We start from the raw sequence: 19,261 nt of genomic DNA, 5'->3' as shown, positions 1-19,261 counted from the left end.
TAATAATAATATAAGTAACTGGAAAACAGTTGCTTTCAAAGGACAAGCATATCAATGAAAATGTTGAATCCTTTCTTGCTTCCGCCTAAAGCAATTTCATCTTCAAATGTTTAGGAGGTTTCTAATTTGGTTTTCTGTTTTGGCAACAAAATTATGTACAAGGAAGAAAATCCCTCTTCTGAGATTCCCTTGCATTTTCAATGTTTGTTGATCAAAAGCAAAAAATAAATAAAAATAAAGTGAAGCTCCTTTGTGTTGTGTGTGTGTGTGTGTATATATATATATATCACATGTTCATTAAAGCTCTTTCAGCTGCTCTCTGCCTGCTATATTGGTCATTCTGTGTAGAGAAAGGCAGTTATGTTGGTGCCGTACATTGCAGAAGCTAATGAGAGTGCAACTCCCAAGCATAAGGTGCAAGAAATATGTTACTCCTCGAGAGTAATACCAAATGGAGAACAGCTGGTAGGTCCTTGATGGAGACCCAGAATGGCACGTGTTGTCCCATATGTTCTACAGGTCCTTGTAATTATTTTGTGATCCTTATAGTCTTCCCCTGGTTTGCCTAATTGAAGTTAAAAGAAATGCAAGCATGGTGCATTTATTTAATTTATTTGAAACATTTATACAAAGTGTTACAAGGATCACAGGCTGAAGTCTGCGTTGCAAGATGTTTTTTGGTCTGGAAATGGGAAACTAGATGAAGCAGTACTATTGATAAATGGCTGCCATTGCCACACAATATGCCGTATATATGAGAATGCTTCTGAGTTCATTGTGTTTTGCATTACACCCTTCCTGACAGTTCAAAGTGACTGACAATCACAACATTTTAAAATGCCACAAGAACTATAAGGATTAAAACCACATAAAACATCCACCCAGAGATAAGATGGAACCAAAACAAATTACGTTTGGCCAAGATTGACGCAGTCTGGCTACTTTCTGCTCTAGTGCAACTGTGTGTGATGGAAAGCTCAGTAGAGGACCTGGAAAGAGGGGGGTGTGGACCCATAGAGGTAAGCTTATAGTCCTAGGACTCTCCCTGCAAACTGGCACTCAACGGCTATAACCAATCAGTCCAGATAATGTGATCAAGTTCAGAAAACAAGAGCTTTGCAGTCTTCGTCTTGAACTGCACTTTGTAAGTTCAGCACCCTTGCGTTGCTTCGTACAGACTGCAATCACGAAATGTTCCGTCTGTCGAGACTGAGTGATGTATGATCTCTCCTGTGAGAAACAACAAACCACCCAAACTTCTTAATGTGTCACATTTTAATGGAAATGCTGTTTAAAAAAGGGAGAGAGAAAAAAGAGAGAGTGATGTTAACAGTGAATCGCTTCACCTGAAGCTGAAGGTTACCTTTGCAACTAGGAGCGTTATCATTTCCTTGACGGTTTCTTCAATTAGTTCATCTATTTTTGAGTGATACTGGTGCTAAGGAGGGGGAAGAAGATGGAGGCAAAATATTATTAGCATAAATCATTGGTAACAAACACTTCTGTCTAGTTTGTTGTTGTATCAGCTGTGATATTTAAATGTTGATTGACACGTGCTCTAGTGTAGTGGGCAGTAATGGATTGATAAAATGCATTTTTCTTTTTTCCTTAAACCAAGAAGCCTCTGATAGGATTTCATGAATCATGGACAAATCCTAGCTTCAGTTCCATGCATGCAGCTGAGCCGACATTAATGAGAGTCAAATGCATGCAGCAGAGGACAAAATCTGGCATTTTTTTTCCCTTTTTCCTTTGCTATATGCAAATCATGATAAAAGTGGGCAGCGGTAGGAGAGCGCTTTACATCTGTTCTTAGTTCTGATTGATCCAAAGTGTTGCAATTAAGGCATTCACATTCTTTAAGGTTTTAAACGACTCCTGAAACACAGCCCACGCTGAAAAAGCAACAGAGCAGCTGTCTCCTGGTGCACAGCAAATCTGCTGTTGGTCAGAGGGAACGTACAGAAGGGTCGCCCACTTCCAGAAAGCCAAGTGGAATTTAATGTTTAGACTCCACTCTTGGCGAAACAAATTAGCTAAGGATGTAAAGTTCTAAGTGCAAGTGCTTGTTAAGCACCTGAGCAAACTGGAGCCTTTATGACCAAGTGTAAAAATGATTTGAGACATGGGTGTTCTGACTCATGCAAAAGATGGCAATTGCTACACTATAAGGCCCCTCAATTAATTACCATGCTGGGGCGTTGGGTTAGTGCTGACGACTCAGAAAAGACTGGCACCAACTGAACATTCAGCATCACTTTTGACACAGGACGAGAGTTGCTACCCACCCACTCGATGGGCCCCTCTACCCAATTAATGACGAGATCAAACCTTGCTGTCCTACGGAGCTCTGAGAGAATCACCAAAAGCGTGTGATTCCAGGCAAGGGCACGAGAGCTTTCTGCCAAATTTTAACAAAACAAGCATCTACTTTTTCAAAAAACAAAACAGGCTTTTCACTACTAAGCAAACACTACAGGGGGCATTCTTTTGTTTTTGTCAAAGCACAGAAGAACAAATGCTTAATATATGATGAACTTTCTTTTCCACATTCCTTCTCTCCTACATTAAATAAAACATTGAAAGCGCTGATCTCAGTCACTGTATTTATTTCCACTTGTTTGCGCTAATGTTATTTTAAAATGTTAACATCCAACCAGGAAAAAAAACCACATTAAAAGAGACAAATCTGCTATAAATACTAAATCATGCTTTGGGGAATAAGGAGTGTGAGGGGCAATTAGAAGTGTGAGACGCTAGTCCCTCAGAACTGACTTAAGAGTTCCTCGCTAGTTTGAACTGCTCAGTGTTTCTCTTTCTTTCAATGGAACAGTCACATACTACAACAGGAACTTGGAAGAAAACAAAAGAAAATGTAGGACACACTTACCCACTCTTTAGCAAACTTTCAGATGATTGGGGACAGAAATAAAGAGGAAGGTGCAGAAGACAGGAAAAAGAACATATGAAGGTAAACCATAAATAAAAACAAAATCTTCAAAAAAATGGGACCTTCTAAATGGGGGCCATGAAAAAGCAGCAGCATGCACAGAAACAATAAGCAACAAGGAAATGAAATATAATGGATATAATCCCTTTTCACTGAAATACCTGAGATTGCTACCAAAGAGAACCACACGCAGAATACAAAACGGGTTTTTGAAAAGTGATTGTTGCACAGAACACATACACAGAAACATCTCTAGTGAGGCAGAGAAATATCATCTTTGTTGCAATTTGGGGAAAAAAGGAATAGTAATTATAATATATGTAGAGCTCAGTGGCATGGCAGCTGGGTTTTTTTGTTTTGGCTTACTGGACTCCAGTTTGGGGATGGCTAAAGTTTGATGGTACCCCCTTCTTTACTGAATCAACATGAAGAAGCTGACACTTGGGAAGAGGCAATTTCCCCAGAATTAACATGTGAGTTTTGTCCACCACTTTTTTTTTTTAACACCAGAAGAGAATTGGCTTTCGATTACAGATTTTATTTTATTTTTTAAATCGTATTCAACATTTTAGGTTAACCGTCATAATGTTACAACCTAAAATAACGTTTTTGTTCACTCGGTAGCGTCTATCTGATTAACGACCCATTCCCATATCTGCGATGTTGGTCAATTTATTTGGGTTGTGACTGTACACTACACCTACAACTTCCAATGGGATGTAGAACATCTGTCTTGTTGTTCTTCCATTAACTTCATTTTCAAGTTGTGTTGGACTAGCTTGCAGGGATGAAAAGTGTGTGTGTGTGCGTGTGCGTGCGTGTAATGTAGCAGCTTTTCCCACATAGCCCCCCCCCCCGCGAGGCTGAATCTACATATGCAGCAGAATCAGGGGGCAGAATCCTAACCCCTACCACTTCTGGAAAGCTGTAGATGGAGGATGTGCATTTTGGAAGCTACCCTGTGTTAAAAATGAATGAATCACTGCAGGTAGCAGAAAGAGGTATAGCAGAAAAAGGGCTGAATGGCAATATTTGGGAAGGGGCCAGAAACCGTGCTTTACATGCAGAAGGTGCAAGGCTCAGGCCCAAGCCTCTCCAGTTAAGAGAGAATCGGGTAACAGGTGATAGGGAAATGCTTCTGTAACTGCTGCCAGTCGGACAGTTCTGGGCTAGACTGGTGAATAGTTTGAACAGTATGTTGTTTAACTGCCTTGTTCTAATAAGGGGAGTTTTAGAGCAGTAGAACTTGTACCCACAGTGTAGAAGTGGCAGTCATTCTACCACCCATGTGCTGCTACATGTGTACATTCATGCTAAGCCTCGGAAGGGAGGTTTTTTTCTTTAAAAAGGCACAGGTGTTTGTAACTTGGACCAAACAAGTCAGCATTTGCATGTGATTGTGTACATGTTTACAGGAACTGGAAATGGCATAGAAATGCTGGAGGGAGGAGGGTGGAATCTCCTGACTCGGTGCTTTGCAATTTGCACAGGAAAAATCAGCAAGAGATGCGTTAAGAAAAGCAGCTGTGTTTCAGAATCCCATCTAGTGCTTATCTCTGCCTCTGTCCCTCATGTAAGGACGTAACCCTCAATGACCTCCCTTGCCTGATGTAAAATATACTTGCTGCTGGCTCAGGAAGGCTGGGCAGCTCTGTGTTTGCACAGGCGAGAGGGGGACTGGGGAAAGGCGATGCAGGTAACTGAGGTAAGGAAGCAGAAGCCAGTGGCAATCTCCTCTAGTTTGCTGGGGGCGATGTCGCCAGGCTACCTACCCAAAAGACACCCTCTTCCCAAGGGACTAGGTGCTTTGTGCAAACCCTCCACTGCTCTCGCTTCTCCACCTGCTAAAAAAATATTACTCCACGTGCAGAATCCCTCTTTTCTCCAGCAGCCACAGCCACTTTTGCAGATATTTACTCTGGATGGTGGGATGCAGGCAGCGCTGCTGAGGAGTAGCATGCCACATAATGAAGAACGTGCCGAACAGAACAAATCCCTGGACGCGGAAAACAGCAACGGGCGTTTCCTGGAGGACGTGACCCCTTGACATATATATATGTACACGTGCTACCCACTAAGCACAGGACAAACAAAGCTTGCAAATGCACACCATGCACACCAGTGAAAACTATGTTGGCTTGGACCTCATTTTGAAAAGCACCAAGAGATGCACAATGCAGGACATGCCCAAACCTGGCACGCTCTGGCTCTGAGGCATGCGCGGAAAATGGGACCCTTACAAGCATGTTAGGCTGAGCAGAAGTACACCAAAGGTAGTGAACGTGCAAGGTGGGCAGTCCCTAAAGTGCACCTATGCTTTTGAAAATGCAGCCCACGGGATATGGTGGCAATGCATGGAATTTAAAATAAAAAGATTCTCTTGACTGATTTTTCCCCCCTCTCTCTTTAAAAATCTGGGCTTCGCATACAAGTCCAAAAGACATGCTTAATTTGCCACATTATCATATTGTTTTAATCAAGGACGTTTGTTTGTTGGAGGTGAGGGTGGGTGACATTTCTCTTGCTAAGTGTTCATCTTCATTGGATAAATTATGAGATTTAACTAAAAGGATGGCTAGGTGTGTGCAAAATAATACAGTGTGAAATGTATTGACAAATATATTTTCAATTAAAATCTCCTTTACAACGCAAATGAGAACAACAACAGCAGCAGCAACAGCAGCAGCACTAGAATGCAGCCAGAAAGATTGCAGACTAGCTCTCTGATCCTCAAACCGCTTCGCTAGGGAAAGCTCCATTGGCACGAACAAAGCTTGCGCTGGTGGAAGCGCTTGGGAGGATTGTATATTTTAGAGACCGACAGGGCCCTTCACCTACAAAAATCTGTCACTAGGGGCACTGACTCAAAGAAGCACTACATTGTTTCCCCAAACCTGCTCCCTATTCTGAACCCGCAGGGCTAAATAATAATAATAATAATAATAACAATAATAATAATAATAATAAAATTATTATTATTATTATTATTATTATTATTATTATTATTATTATTACCCCACCCATCTGGCTGAGTTTCCCCAGCCACTCTGGGCGGCTCCCAAACGAGTGTTAAAAACAATACAGCCTGAAATATTAAAAACTTCCCTAAACAGGGCTGCCTTCAGATGTCTTTTAAAAATAGGATAGCTACTTATTTCCTTGACATCTGATGGAGGGCGTTTCACATGGCGGGCACCACTACCGAGAAGGCCTTCTGTCTGGTTCCCTGTAACCTCACTTCTCGCAATGAGGGAACTGCCAGAAGACCCTCGGCGCTGGATCTCAGTGAATCTGAATCACAGAATAATAAAGTTGGAGGCACCCTTACCAGGAAATCTGGTAATACAGTATCATCCAACCTCTGCTTAGTGATGGAGAGTCCACTGTCTTTTCAGGAGGCCTGTTCCACTGCTGAACAATTCACACTGTTAGGAAGTTCTTCCTGTTTACTTACTTTCTGACATTTACATTATTCTGTGCTCCCCTTGCAGAACCCAAAGCAGTGTGGTTCAAAGGCCACGGTTACCCACCCAGGCAACTGACCAGACCCAGACCTGCTTAGCTTCAGCAAGGCAGTAGTCTCCTGTATCTTCATACCATATTCATAGTTCTTTACATCAGGTTGTAATAAACAAGATCAGAGGACTAAAGTAAAATTTACATCAACAATATGCCTTTTGGCTCATGGAGCTGTTTTAAAGCTACCCATTTACTGCCGATAGCTGCAATGCAGGGCATCCTGGCTACTCTCTAATTATGAAACTCCACGATGTGGATGATGTTGGTTGATGTATGGGGAGGATGTTGGTGGGTAATCCTACTTCTGGCAGACATTGGAATGATGGACACTTTGTGGGTGCCTGTTCCGGGTCTCACTGCACAGAAGTTCTGTGGCCCTCTTCAGTTTGTCTAAGAAGGCAGGCTCCTGCTTGCAGCCAAGTGTCCTCTGATTTATTTGCCATCAGCAGAAGCTGCCATTTTATCCTGCATGCTATAAATCAGCCCTTCTCCATGTAGATTGAATGGTGGCTTCAAAGTTGCTATTCCCATTTGAAATGAACATGTTGGTGAAACAGCTTGTTGGGAGGGGGGCAGGGAGCTACCGCAAGCAAAAAAGGAAGTTGATGCAACCAGGGTTGGATATGTACCAGCCCTCCTAGACTGCAGGTTAGGTGCGCAGCCTCGAGGTCATCTTGGACTCAGAGTTGTCCACGGAAGCGCAGGCCAATTCTGTGTCCAGGGCTGCACATTGTCTTGCCAGAGTGGTACATGCTCTGGTTATCTCCTGCTTAGACTACTGCAATGTGCTCTACATGGGGCTACCTTTGAAGGCGACTTGGAAACTACAATTAATCTAGGATATGGCTGCCAGACTGGTGACTGGGAGTGGCCACAGGGACCATATCTCACTGGTTCTAAAAGATCTACATTGGCTCCCAGTACGTTTCCGAGCACAATTCAAAGTGTTGGTGTTGACTTTTAAATGACATTGGCCCTGTATACCTGAAGGAGTGTCTCTATTTCCATTGTTTAGCCTAGACACTGAGGTCCTGCTCTGAGGGCCTTCTGGTGGTTCCCTCAATGTGAGATTTGAAGTTATAGGGAACCAGGAAGAAGGCCTGCTCAGTAGTGGGTCCCACCCTGTAGAAAGTCCTGTCATCAGATGTCAAAGTGATAAACAACTACACAACTTTCTGGAGTCATCTGAAGGCAGCCATTTATTAGGAAGTTTTTAATATTTGATGTTTCATTGTATTTTTACATTCTGTTGGAAGCTGCCCAGAGTGGTAACAAACAACAACAACAACAACAACAACTTATTTATTTATTTATTTATTTATTTATTTATTTATTTATTATTATTATTAGTACCCCACGTATCTGTCTGGGTTTCCCCAGCTATTCTGGGTGGCTTCCAACAGAGATTAAAAATACGTTAAAACATCAGTCAATAAACTTCCCTAAACAGGGCTGCCTTCAGATGTCTTCTAAACATCAGATAGTTGTTTATCTCTTTGACATCTGATGGGAGGGCGTTCCACAGGGCGGGTGCCACTACCGAGAAGGCCCTCTGCCTGGTTCCCTGGAACTTGGCTTCTCGCAGTGAGGGAACCGCTAGAAGGCCCTTGGTGCTGGATTTCAGTGTCCGGGCAGAATGATGGGGGTGGAGACGCTCCTTCAGGTATACTGGGCCAGGGCTGTTTAGGGCTTTAAAGGTCAACACCCAGTCAGATGGGTGGGGTCCTAATAAGCAACAACAACAACGATTGCCACAGAATTGCCACTAGATCCACAGTGCTTAGTTCAGAGTGGAGAAGATAGGAAGAACATGAGAACATGCCTTATACCAGCTCAGGACTAATCTAGGGGCCCATCTGCACCATACATTTAAAGCATTGTTGATACCATTTTAAACAGCCATGGCTTCCCTCAAAGAATCCTGGGGGCTAAGTTTGCTAAGGGCACTGAGAGTTGTTAGGAGGCTCTTATTCCCCTCAGAGAGCTCCAGTTCCCAGAGTCCCTTGGCAAGAAGGATTGTTAACCCCTCCCTGGAAATTGTAGGTGTGTGAGGGGAATAATAACTCTCAGCTGCCTCTTCCTCTTGTGGTCCCACCTGTATGGCAGCACTGGAACACTTTGGGCAGAGAAAGGCATGGATTTGGTGCTCCTGTCATGCTGACCCATTGAATCAGTGTGGGGGGAAATCCACCCTAGGAAGCTTTGCAGCACCCAGGTCCTCCAAAGTGCTCTGTAGGAGTGGGCTGCTAATTCAGCTAAACTAGTGAGAAAGTTTGGCCTGCTTTACAAGCAGATGAATTCAGTCCATCTATATTCACTTTACTAGGCTGACATTGGGTGCGCACGTGAGAGGCATGTTTCATTATGACACCGCCAACAGATTGTGTGTATGCTGCATTTCTATTAGCGACCATCTGACCTTGGAAAAGAAAAAACATACCAGACCCACCAAGAAATATTTGATACACAAGTTATTCCTGTCAATACATTAAATATTCAGAAGAAATATAAATATTTAAGGTGGTAAATTATGTCTGCCAAATGTCTGAACAGCTGCCTTTGAATATAAGGACACAGGGAGAATATGGGTGTATATGTTCAGCAGAATGCACTCCCTAAAATGCCTCAAATTATTCCATATCTGATCATTAAAAAAAAGAAATAATGGCTACATTTGGAGGCTCAGTAGGATTCAGTGGACAGACCTTATATAGGTCTCCTTTTCTCCAAAGGAAGGAATTGTGGATACTCTAAAGGAGGAAACTCAGGTTGTCAATTCAAGATGGGTTGTTTATCGTTTTGTTGGTTTGATTTACTTGTTTTTATCCTGTATTTAATCCTGTGAACCGCCCTAAGATCTTATGATGAATATCTTATTAGAAATCTAATAAATAATATTAATAATGACATTTGGTGGTTATCCTGAATTTTCTGGTGCAATTATCCCATGTCTTTTCTAACAATAAAAAGTCCGATAAGAAAACTGATGGATAACTACGCTGGAAAAAGTTGGCAATGTTGTATAGCCTCCACATGAACATATCAGGATGAATGTCTGGTAAGCATCATTTATAGCAACATTGTACTCTGAGTGCTCAAAAAAGAATTGGTCTGGAAGCTCCCTAAATCACAGTTCAAATGGAGTTGTTATTGGGATTGGATTGGGTGGGAGGATAGAAGTATAGTGCCTGCTAGTTCTATTACATGTGGTAGAGTGGGAGGTTGCTGCAAATTGACTGTTCCTATGTGTGCAATTGACTTAGATGAGTCCCGTGATTGATTAAGAGGAAAGGCCTTTTATCAGTTGTTAAGGATGTGGGGGAGAAAATAAGGACAGCAAACACACTGAGGAATTCTACTAGTTAGGAGGGGCAAGATTAAGTCCCAGGGCTAGTGTCAGAAGCAGCTTGCCTGGTTCATTGGCAGATGTGTCACTTAAGAGGGGGGACGGTGAGGTGGTGTGGGGGTTGGTGTGGTGCAGATGCACCGGCAGAACCTATCTGATGCTCCCGCTGGTATGACTGCAGTGTACATACATCCCCACCGCTTCACCCCTTCTCCCACCTCATAAGCATCAGCAAAGCGCTTGCCAGGAAGGAAGCACTGTGGCTCAAGATGCTGCTGTGGCTCTGGGAGCACCTTTTGGTTCAACAGCCAAGAGCTCAGATAGCCTGGGGAATAGCAAAGCATCCCACCAGCAAACCCTTCTAGGCTGTGGCTGGCATGAGAGTAAGAATGCGGCAGCTGTCAATAATGTTATCCCTTTGGAGCTGGGTTGGGTTTGTCCACATGGAGGGTTGAATCAAATACACCCCGACTTTGTTTAAGAAAAGAGATGGATAAAATGGTCAATTTAGTGTCATTGGCATAAATATCCCTTGCCATACTGCAGTCCTTATTAGTCAATCACTTTATATATTAGCAGTTATACATTTCTGAGAGAAACAGGAGAAAAGCAAAGAGAAATGAGGTGGCATGAGACACTGGGATGAGATAGGAATTCATTAAAATGAATAAAAGAGAAAACAAAAGACTTGGAGGAGAGAAGGCGGGGTGTATGTAATCCTGCAGTCCTAAACAGTAACTTATGCACAGATAACTCACATCTGATTTGCAGGTCTATTAGTTCAGCTATTTGTTAAAAATGTCATACCAGAGCAACTGCTACTTCACACAATAGCTATGCAATCTGTGTACCACAGTATCAATACTTTATCAAAGAGGCACATGTGGATTTGCCTAAGACATATTAAAGGCTGATTCTTTGTGCAACTGAATTGCTGCTTGTTATCAACCATAATGGGTCATGGATTTGCAAGAACAATGCGAGTGACAAATCAAGTAAAATGGGAGTTGGACAGGGATAACTGAGGCTGGCAAGCCCCTTTTACCTATGCTATACCTGATGGGAAATGAAACTGATACAACAGAGAAATGGCAAATTAAAAACCTATAAGAATCAAATTCCTCACCATCACATGAACAGGTAGCTGGTAGAACAATCCTATGCATATCTGCTCAGAAGTTAGTTCAACGTTTAGTTCAACGGGACTTACTCCCAGGTAAACGTGCATAGGAGTGCAGCCTATGCTTACTCCCAGCCTTGGCATTTGTGTAAGGGCCGGAATTTATTTCAACTAATAGTGTTACTCTTAGAGACACAGCGGGTGGTGCTGTGGTCTAAACCACAGAGCCTAGGGCTTGCCGATCAGAAGGTTGGTGGTTCGAATCCCCGCAACAGGGTGAGCTCCCGTTGCTCGGTCCCTGCTCCTGCCAACCTAGCAGTTCAAAAGGACGTCAAAATGCAAGTAGATAAATAGGTACCGCTCTGGAGGGAAGGTAAACAGCGCTTCCGTGCGCTGCTCTGGTTCGCCAGAAGCGGCTTTGTCATGCTGGCCACATGACCCGGAAGCTGTACGCCGGCTCCCTCGGCCAGTAACGCGAGATGATCACTGCAATCCCAGAGTGGTCTGCAACTGGGCTTAACAGTCAGGGGTCCCTTTACCTTAATCTTTTTACTAGGCTTAAGCCAGGAACACTGAACACTGGGGCTCTTTACAAACTTGACTATTGGAAGAGTTTAGAAGTGTCACTTCAGGCCAGTTGCCAGAAACCTCTAGCAGACATTCCTATAGCAGACGTTCCCACAGATCATAATGGATCAAAACAAGGAATTATGGCGCAGAAATAATTGAGCTGCAGCAGCTTCACTACGACTGTCTTCCTGAGGTTGTTTTGAAAAAGTGCAACGAAAAGGCTGCACCAAGACAGAAGATGCAAGGCAAATTCTGTGGTTCTGGGCTAATTTCAGACCAGGAGTGGTGGGAGTCCATTTAAGTACATGCTTTGACTTACTCAAAGTCTAATCTCCCCATGAATCCATTTGGATTGGCGCTTTATTTTGTAAGTATCAGAATGAGATAAATATTTCAAGAAAATAAAAAAAGCTAGAATAACCCATCTGACATAGATTCTGAACATGAGGAGTTGTTGTTGTATGCACTACTGAAAATGAGATACGAGAATCCAAGCCCTGTGTCTGAACTGGTCATAAACAGAGATGAGAAAGATGTTGAACAGCGTTTCAAGCCTTCCAAACAAAAGAGGATTATGATTATGCATTTCATTGAGCCCAATTCAGCATGTCTTTCTACTTCACAACATCACATGTGGAAACGTTCAAGTTGTGATAATGTCTTTGAGAAGTAAAACACATTAGACCAGCAGATGATAAAAACTGGACCAGTTTGGAACCTTTGAGTCATTAAGGACCCGGAAGTATTATAAATGTAGGTTTTGGAAAAGTCCAATCAGGCAGGACTGCATTTTACATAGGATCAGGCAATTTATTTCCCCTTAAGTCCTTTTGCTCAGGTTGCTTTGTTTCTCATTGGGTTTTCTTTGCCTGTTGGTCAAAATAATAATGCCTTTGCAATGTGGTAGTTGCATGTAAAAATCAAGACTGTGGGGCAAACGTATGTCTGGTTCCAAGGTGGAGTTAATGACTCAATATAAAACACTGTCATGCATAAATAGGCTGTAAAGGTACCTTGTGCACATCACAATCCTTTGCAACAGTCACTTCTAAGTGACAGGCGTTCTGAGTGTCCATATTCAATATGGGGATTTGTTTGACGGAGTGACCCTGCATTTTCATCTGCATAGTCTATATATGGAAAACTAAATCCACAACTGTTAGAATGTTTCTGAAACCAGCAGAATATAAGATGCAGATTTTTTTCCCCTTTAAACATTTTTTTTAAAAAAATAAAAATAAAATAAATGTAAGTTTTACCTCTTGGCCCATTTCCATACTGCAAAGTTTTGTTGACTGAGCTTTGGCATCAACCATAACATTAAACATGGTGCATATTGACTGAGGGACTCTGAAATCTGTTGACCGGCTTGTTTTTTGCAGCTTTACTTCAAACGCAATCCTGGTTCTGTTAAAAGTAATAAAATAAAATAAAATAAAATAAAATAAAATAAAAGGAACGTTTTGAAAGTTAAGATACTGCAGTTACTAATTTGACTGAGCAATACAATACTCCAAAGTCTTCATTTTCCTGTGTGTTCTGGGAGACCAGTGGGAAGGGGAGCTGGTCACAGCAGGAGAAGGAGACCCCCTGTCTTCTTCTACAGCCTGCCTCACTCAGCCTCTTGACCCCCCTCGCTTCTGAGTCTGCACTGCTGCCTGCCACAGCCTCTCCCTGCTCACTAAATCCTGTTGTCTCTTCTGCTCCTAACACCTCCCAGTCTACTCCTTCTTCCTCTGACCACCCATTGTCCTCCCACCACCAGCACCCTGGTTCTGAGCCTTCTTCATCTGGGGGTTCCCTAGGGTTTCCTCAGCTTGTACCTCCCACCACTTCTGTGCATCCAGGCAGTCCATGACAACTGATTTCTATTCCGGACATGGAACAGATAAGCGAAGCTCATCAGTTTCCGCTCCTGTTTCCATTTTCAGCTGAATTCTCCAATATTCCTAGCCCAACACATTGTGGAATGTTAAAAGAAAAAAATTCACGAATGGCAGCTCACACTTTTTAGCTTTCTTCTTTAGTGATTTGCCAAAGCTACCAAAAGTTTATCTTTGCAGGTTGCAAACTAATTTATAACTGAAGTATACCAGGAACCAAACAGAAAACTCACGGCAGTATAGGAAACCATATGGGTGTTCATTACTCAGCACCGATTATACAAACCTGCTAATTGATTAACTCCACTATAATACTGAATTGTCACATTTTCATTTTGTCATAATGTGACTTGTTTGCCTGAACTCTTCTGAATTGTCACGTAAACTGCTATAAGTTGATTCTTTGACAAATAAATATACAACACCTCTTCAGGTTCTATTGCAAAATGGGAGCCCCAGGTTTATTTCTTCTCTTCTCATTATGCGATTTACCCAACCTATTCCAACAACAGCCAATGGTTTTTTTAAAAAAATTATTTTTATTAAAGATTTTCTTGCTTTACAAAAGAATGTGCAATGTCTCTCTCTCTCTCTCGTATTTTTTCCCATGTAACATTTTTACAAATCAGTTTCATTTGTTGAGACACTGGGAAGAAAAAGGTGTGAAAGAGGTGGACAGGGGGAAAGATGGGTGGGGTGGGGTGGGGTAGGGTGACAATGTTTCTATTTTACTTAATATATGTAGGGTTTGATGTCAGCGTTGCTTGTGCAGGTTCTCTGCTGTTCGCTTGTGTTCCTTTGGTGGTGAGAGAGGTTGAGGTTGGCCTAGGGTGTGGTTGTTCATTTGTGGTTGGCTGTGGTGGTCTTTGTTTTCATGTGTTAGTGGGGTGGGTGGGTGGGTATTTTGGATCGGGTTAGCCATATTGATTTGTATGCTGTTGGTGGGGTTTTGTCATTGTCTTGTTGGACTGTGTGTGTGATAAAGGGGAGCCATAACAACAGCCAATGATGTGGAATTGGGTGGGTGGGGGAAACATCTTCTTCATCATCAGCATCATTACTACTACTACTACATTTCTATCCTTTCTTCCAAGGAGCTCAAGGTTCTCACCACTCTCCATCTCATCCTCACAGCAAGAAATAGTGACTGGCCCAAGGTCACAGACACAGAGTGAGATTTATGTCTGAGCAGGCATTTAAACCTTGACCTGCCAGACCAACACTCTAACCACTACATCCCACTGGCTCACATGCTCCCACATAGCATGATGCCATGTCATATGATCAGTTGCACGAGCTATTTGGGGGGGGGGCGGGGCGGGGGAGGGAAAGAGGAAATGAAGAATGCCACTACTATTTTTTGGTGGTAGCCCCAAGTATGTAGTTCTGCCCTGAACGACTGCTCTTGCTTGATTTGAGAAGGCTGTTCGCCATTACTGATCTTCTCATTGAGGAATCCCTGCTAAGGCTTACTTAAAACTCTCACAGAAGCTACTCATCTAGTACTTATTTTTTGGGGGGAACTCATTTCCAGCATGCATTGCCCTAATTGCATAAAGCAGAATTGCACAATTGTGCAGAAGCAATTGGATGTGATTTCAAAACTTATATGCATGCTATGTGGACACGAGTTGCTTCCACCAGTGGTGAAGCATGGGAGGGGGCACAGGGGTGGTTGCCCTGGGTATAATATTGTTAGGGGCACGAAATTTCAACACCCAGCGTGTTGCAGTTTCGTCCCTGGGCTCTGTTGAAAGCAGCTTCTCCATGTGAACCAGGAAGTGACTTCTCCTGAAAACGATCTCCTGGGTGATACGGATGCCGTTAGGAAGCTGAATGCTCATGCACACTCCCCATCCTTTCCCCTCCCTCCCACCACCTCTGCGTGGCCTTGGACACTGGCAACCCATGATACGCCACTGGTTTCCACTTACCTCTTCACACAGGACTCAATCATATCACTAGCCATAAGTTTTAAGCGCTGTTCTAGGTGTTTCCCAAACTCTTCCTCAGGCCAGTGTAAATCCCTGATGAAGGTCTGTAAGGCATCCAATTTCCAAAACAGATCTTCTGATGTTCCTGATCCATTGCTGCCGGGAGAAGAGGAAAATAAGAATGACAGGAGAGGTTACAGTCTGCTCTCTGGCTCTGGAAACCTAATGTGGAGATCGTTCTTGCACATGTAACGGGGGCGTAACAGTGACTGGAGACAGAACAATGCCAGGGAGAATCTCCATCATCAGGGTTTTACAGTATACATTTTCTTCTTCCTCTTCTAATCTACCTAGCTGTTACAAGTCTTTCCAGATCAGACAGAAGAGGGTAACGGACGTTTATCTGGAAACAGTGCATATGGCATAAAAAACAAAAACAAAAAACAGCCTGTTTCAATAATCACATTAGGGTATGTAGTTATTGAACTGAAGGCTATACAACGTGAAGGCAAATCTCTGCTTGATAATAACCGCAGTACACAAACGTATGTGGTTATTCTTCGGTTTCATGCACTTCCCGCATTGCAAGCTTCATTCTCTTCGTTCTCCTTCCCCCATACCCAAGGGTTTCAGGGAAAAAACAAGAACAGTGCTAACAAGTGGTGAGCGAGGACACACTTTTTGAACAGCTGGAAACAAATCAGGGTAAGGCAATTGAATAATTCACAATGAGACATCCTTTTACATATCTCAGAAAGCTTTGGCTTTGTTGATTTCTCTACCTCTTTTTAGTTTGGGACTCCAACCCCCCCCCCCCCAATTTCCTTTCTCTTTTTCAGAAAGAGAGATAAATATATCTGACCAGACTTCTGTAAGTTTCCTTTTGCTTTTTGCAATGCCTTTACAATTCAGTGCAGGTTCAATAAAGCGCAGGTTCTCTTACCCAGATCTTCCATACAGACGGGACCAGCCAGTCCAGCTGCTGATTTAGACTTCTCTTCAGCTACAATTATGCCTAATGCCTCTACTTACAGGATAAGATATGAGCTTCAGATTGTGTTTCATGCTGAGAAATTTATGCACCTTTCCCCTTCTCTCTCTCTCTCTCACTCCTCTCTCCACATTGATTATGACCAAGGGAACTTGAAGAAGCGCACCCGACTCCTCGCATACCACTAATGCTAACACAATAATTTGTATTTACACACCATGCATTACCAGGTCATGCTGATATCGTCTATAGAAACAAAGAAGGATGGGTGTTTCTATTGTGACAGATGCCAGCTGCATTGAGTTAATGCTACAGAAGGGAAGATATAGCTAAATGCACACATGGCTACTGCAGGGTGAAGACTATATTCCCAACATGCCAAGGGGTGGGGTGGGGCGCAGTCCTTTGAATCCTGCACTAACAAAGGTATTTCCCCCCAAAGAATGCATCGACTCAGTTGTAATAAATAGACATATCTATGTAATGGCGTGAAAACACTGAAACATGTCCTTAATGGGTAGAAGGGAGATGGGCCCAATGAAAAGATAAGAGAATCAGGCTTTTTCTTGAATGGTTGGTTAAGCAAAGAAGTAGCACACATCATAACAGTGGCATAATTGGCTTAGCATCATTTCAGTTCTTCTGATTTAAACATGCATTGAGAATAATTACCTTCTCTTTATTATTATTTTTTAAATCCAGTCTAATCCTGCCTTTGGAATAGAGCGTATTTATGTTTTAAGCAATCAGATATCCAGGAATGGGGGGGAAACCTGGTATTTAGTATTACAACATGCCGATACCCATCTGCTTCCAGAATTTTCAAATAAAAAAATAATCTCTGGGTTGTTTTGTATCTCCCATTTGAAGAGCTCACTGGATTTTGAAAAGCGGAGAGCAATATCACACATTTGGCTTAAAGCTGACAAGTTCAGTAGCTCAATTTTTTTCCTCCATCATACTGCTTTTAAGATGAATTTGTGCTCAAGTGTTATTCTTTTTAAAAAATCATACGTGAAACTTAAGTTGACTGCTTTGTCTTTGACTGCCATCCTAAATGCATGCCCTCATGAGAAAGTGACATTCAAGTCATTCAATGAGACTTACTCATGAGTAAGCATGTCCAGGACTGAGGCCTTGATTCTTATCTTTTCGAAAACAAAACAAAACAATATCACAGAGCATGCACAGGGAGAAAGTAAAACTGTCAGTTATCTATTTACACACACTGCCTAGTCTAGTCTAGCCTTTAATAAACCAGCTTAGCATGAATATGAGTTGCATTTCATAGAACTATCAGTTCTGGTACTTTTAAAAAAACCAACTCTCTCTCTATATACAATTTAATAGATGAATGTAGCATTTTCTTGTACAGTGATTCATTTGACTTGCTTTTCAAAATCATAACGTTTTGGTGGAAATGGCCTTTAGATTAAAATTTGAATACAGTTTCCTGTCCCCAAATGATTGTTCAAAAAGGCAGTACGATAAGTTTCGTCATGCTTGGATTGGGCCTGGTAGGGTGGAAGGCAGGGAGCCCAACAGTAGGTGGCGCCAGAGCCAATGACAGGCAGAGCCAACTACCTGGTAGTTCCAGTTTTTTTCTCGACCCTCCTCCCTGCTGAGTTCTACAATGGAAACACTGAGACAGAGGAGGAGGAAGATGACAGCCAGCGACGCCTCTCTGGATGAGTTGTAAGAAGGCAGGCAGGTTGGGAGGTTGGCTGAGGGTAGGCTGAAGCACAGAAGTGACGCTTGTGGGTGGGAAGTTGACATCTGTGCTTACACTCACACTTCTGGCAGGGCTATGCTTACTTTGGTGGCTCCAGATGCGTCCCACTGACTTCCATGGGGCAATTTGGAGTGAGACTGAAACCATTCATATACATTTGCCTCTCTGGATGTACTAGCAAGGTCCCAGCTTCAATCCCCACTGGCATCTCCAAGTAGGGCTGGGAGAGACTCCTTCTTGAAACCCTAGGGAGCCACTGCCATTCAGTGTAGAACAATGGGTCTCTAGCTGTTTTTGGGACTATCATCCCTAGCCAGCAAGACCAGTGGTTATGGATGATGGGAACTGTAGTCCAATAACAGCTGGAGACCCAAGTTTGGGAAACACTGGTGTAGACAATACTGAGCCAGATGGACCAATGGTCCAATTCAGTATAAGGCAGCTTCCTATGTAGCTTCAGTTTTCCTGTTCACAGAAGAAGAGGAGCGTAAACCCTGCCTGAGTTTTCTCTTCTGACATTCCACTACTCATGCCAGGAGACCTATGTGAGCAGCTACTTGCAAGGGTTAGCTGTCTGCAGGAATGGAAGACCTCAGCTCACGATGGTCACAGACTGCCATGGTTTCCCCACTTCCCTTTGTAATGTGGTTATAGGACCGGCGTGCCAGGCCATAGTCCTAGATAACTTGAGGAAAACTATCTAAGCAACAGCAGCTTTGGGATGCAGATCTTCTAGCGGCATATAGGGTTGGGCCCAAGCGACTTTGCCATCTAGGACAAGGCAGCCCCCTCCGCTACTGCATTTCACAGCATCGGAAACGGCCCCATGCTTCAGGCACCACAGAGAAGCCACCTGAAGTTTCACAAGGCTTTGCCAAAGTGTCCAGGGCAGCAGGTGGCAAAGGGGCATTCCTGTTCTGATTCCCTAGCAGCCCCTCCTGACCTGCCGCCTGAGGCAGGTGATTCAGTATGCTAGGGCCGACTCTGAAAGCCCTTATTCCAACAGTGTAAATGTTGCTTTCTTTCTTTTTTAACAATCATTTAGGAAAGCAGGAACAATCAGGTAAAGCATATGGGCTTTTAGATCCCAATAAAGATAATGGCAAAATTAGTTCAGTGCAGGATAGTTTCTTTTTAAATAGCACACATTGTTGACACTTATCTCATGGTTCACAACAAACACAATAGTATTTTTTTTTGGTGCGCCGGTCCAAAT

General features: G+C 42.9%; 1 protein-coding gene across 1 annotated transcript in view; it reads right to left on the bottom strand.

The window, feature by feature from the left end:
- The window catches only part of CADPS (calcium dependent secretion activator), a 337,985-nt gene that overhangs the window by 58,509 nt on the left and 260,215 nt on the right, over nucleotides 1–19,261 (bottom strand). The window contains 4 exon segments of the mRNA XM_033141314.1: nucleotides 1,364–1,438; nucleotides 2,891–2,905; nucleotides 12,765–12,912; nucleotides 15,323–15,478. Of these exon segments, the coding sequence (XP_032997205.1) occupies nucleotides 1,364–1,438; nucleotides 2,891–2,905; nucleotides 12,765–12,912; nucleotides 15,323–15,478 (394 nt within the window).

The sequence above is a fragment of the Lacerta agilis genome, chromosome 2 (genome assembly GCF_009819535.1).
Source record: "Lacerta agilis isolate rLacAgi1 chromosome 2, rLacAgi1.pri, whole genome shotgun sequence".
In the NCBI taxonomy this organism is placed as follows: Eukaryota; Metazoa; Chordata; class Lepidosauria; order Squamata; family Lacertidae; genus Lacerta; species Lacerta agilis.
The sequence above is the reverse complement of the archived record's forward strand: the minus strand, read 5'-3'. Positions and strand labels throughout refer to the sequence as shown.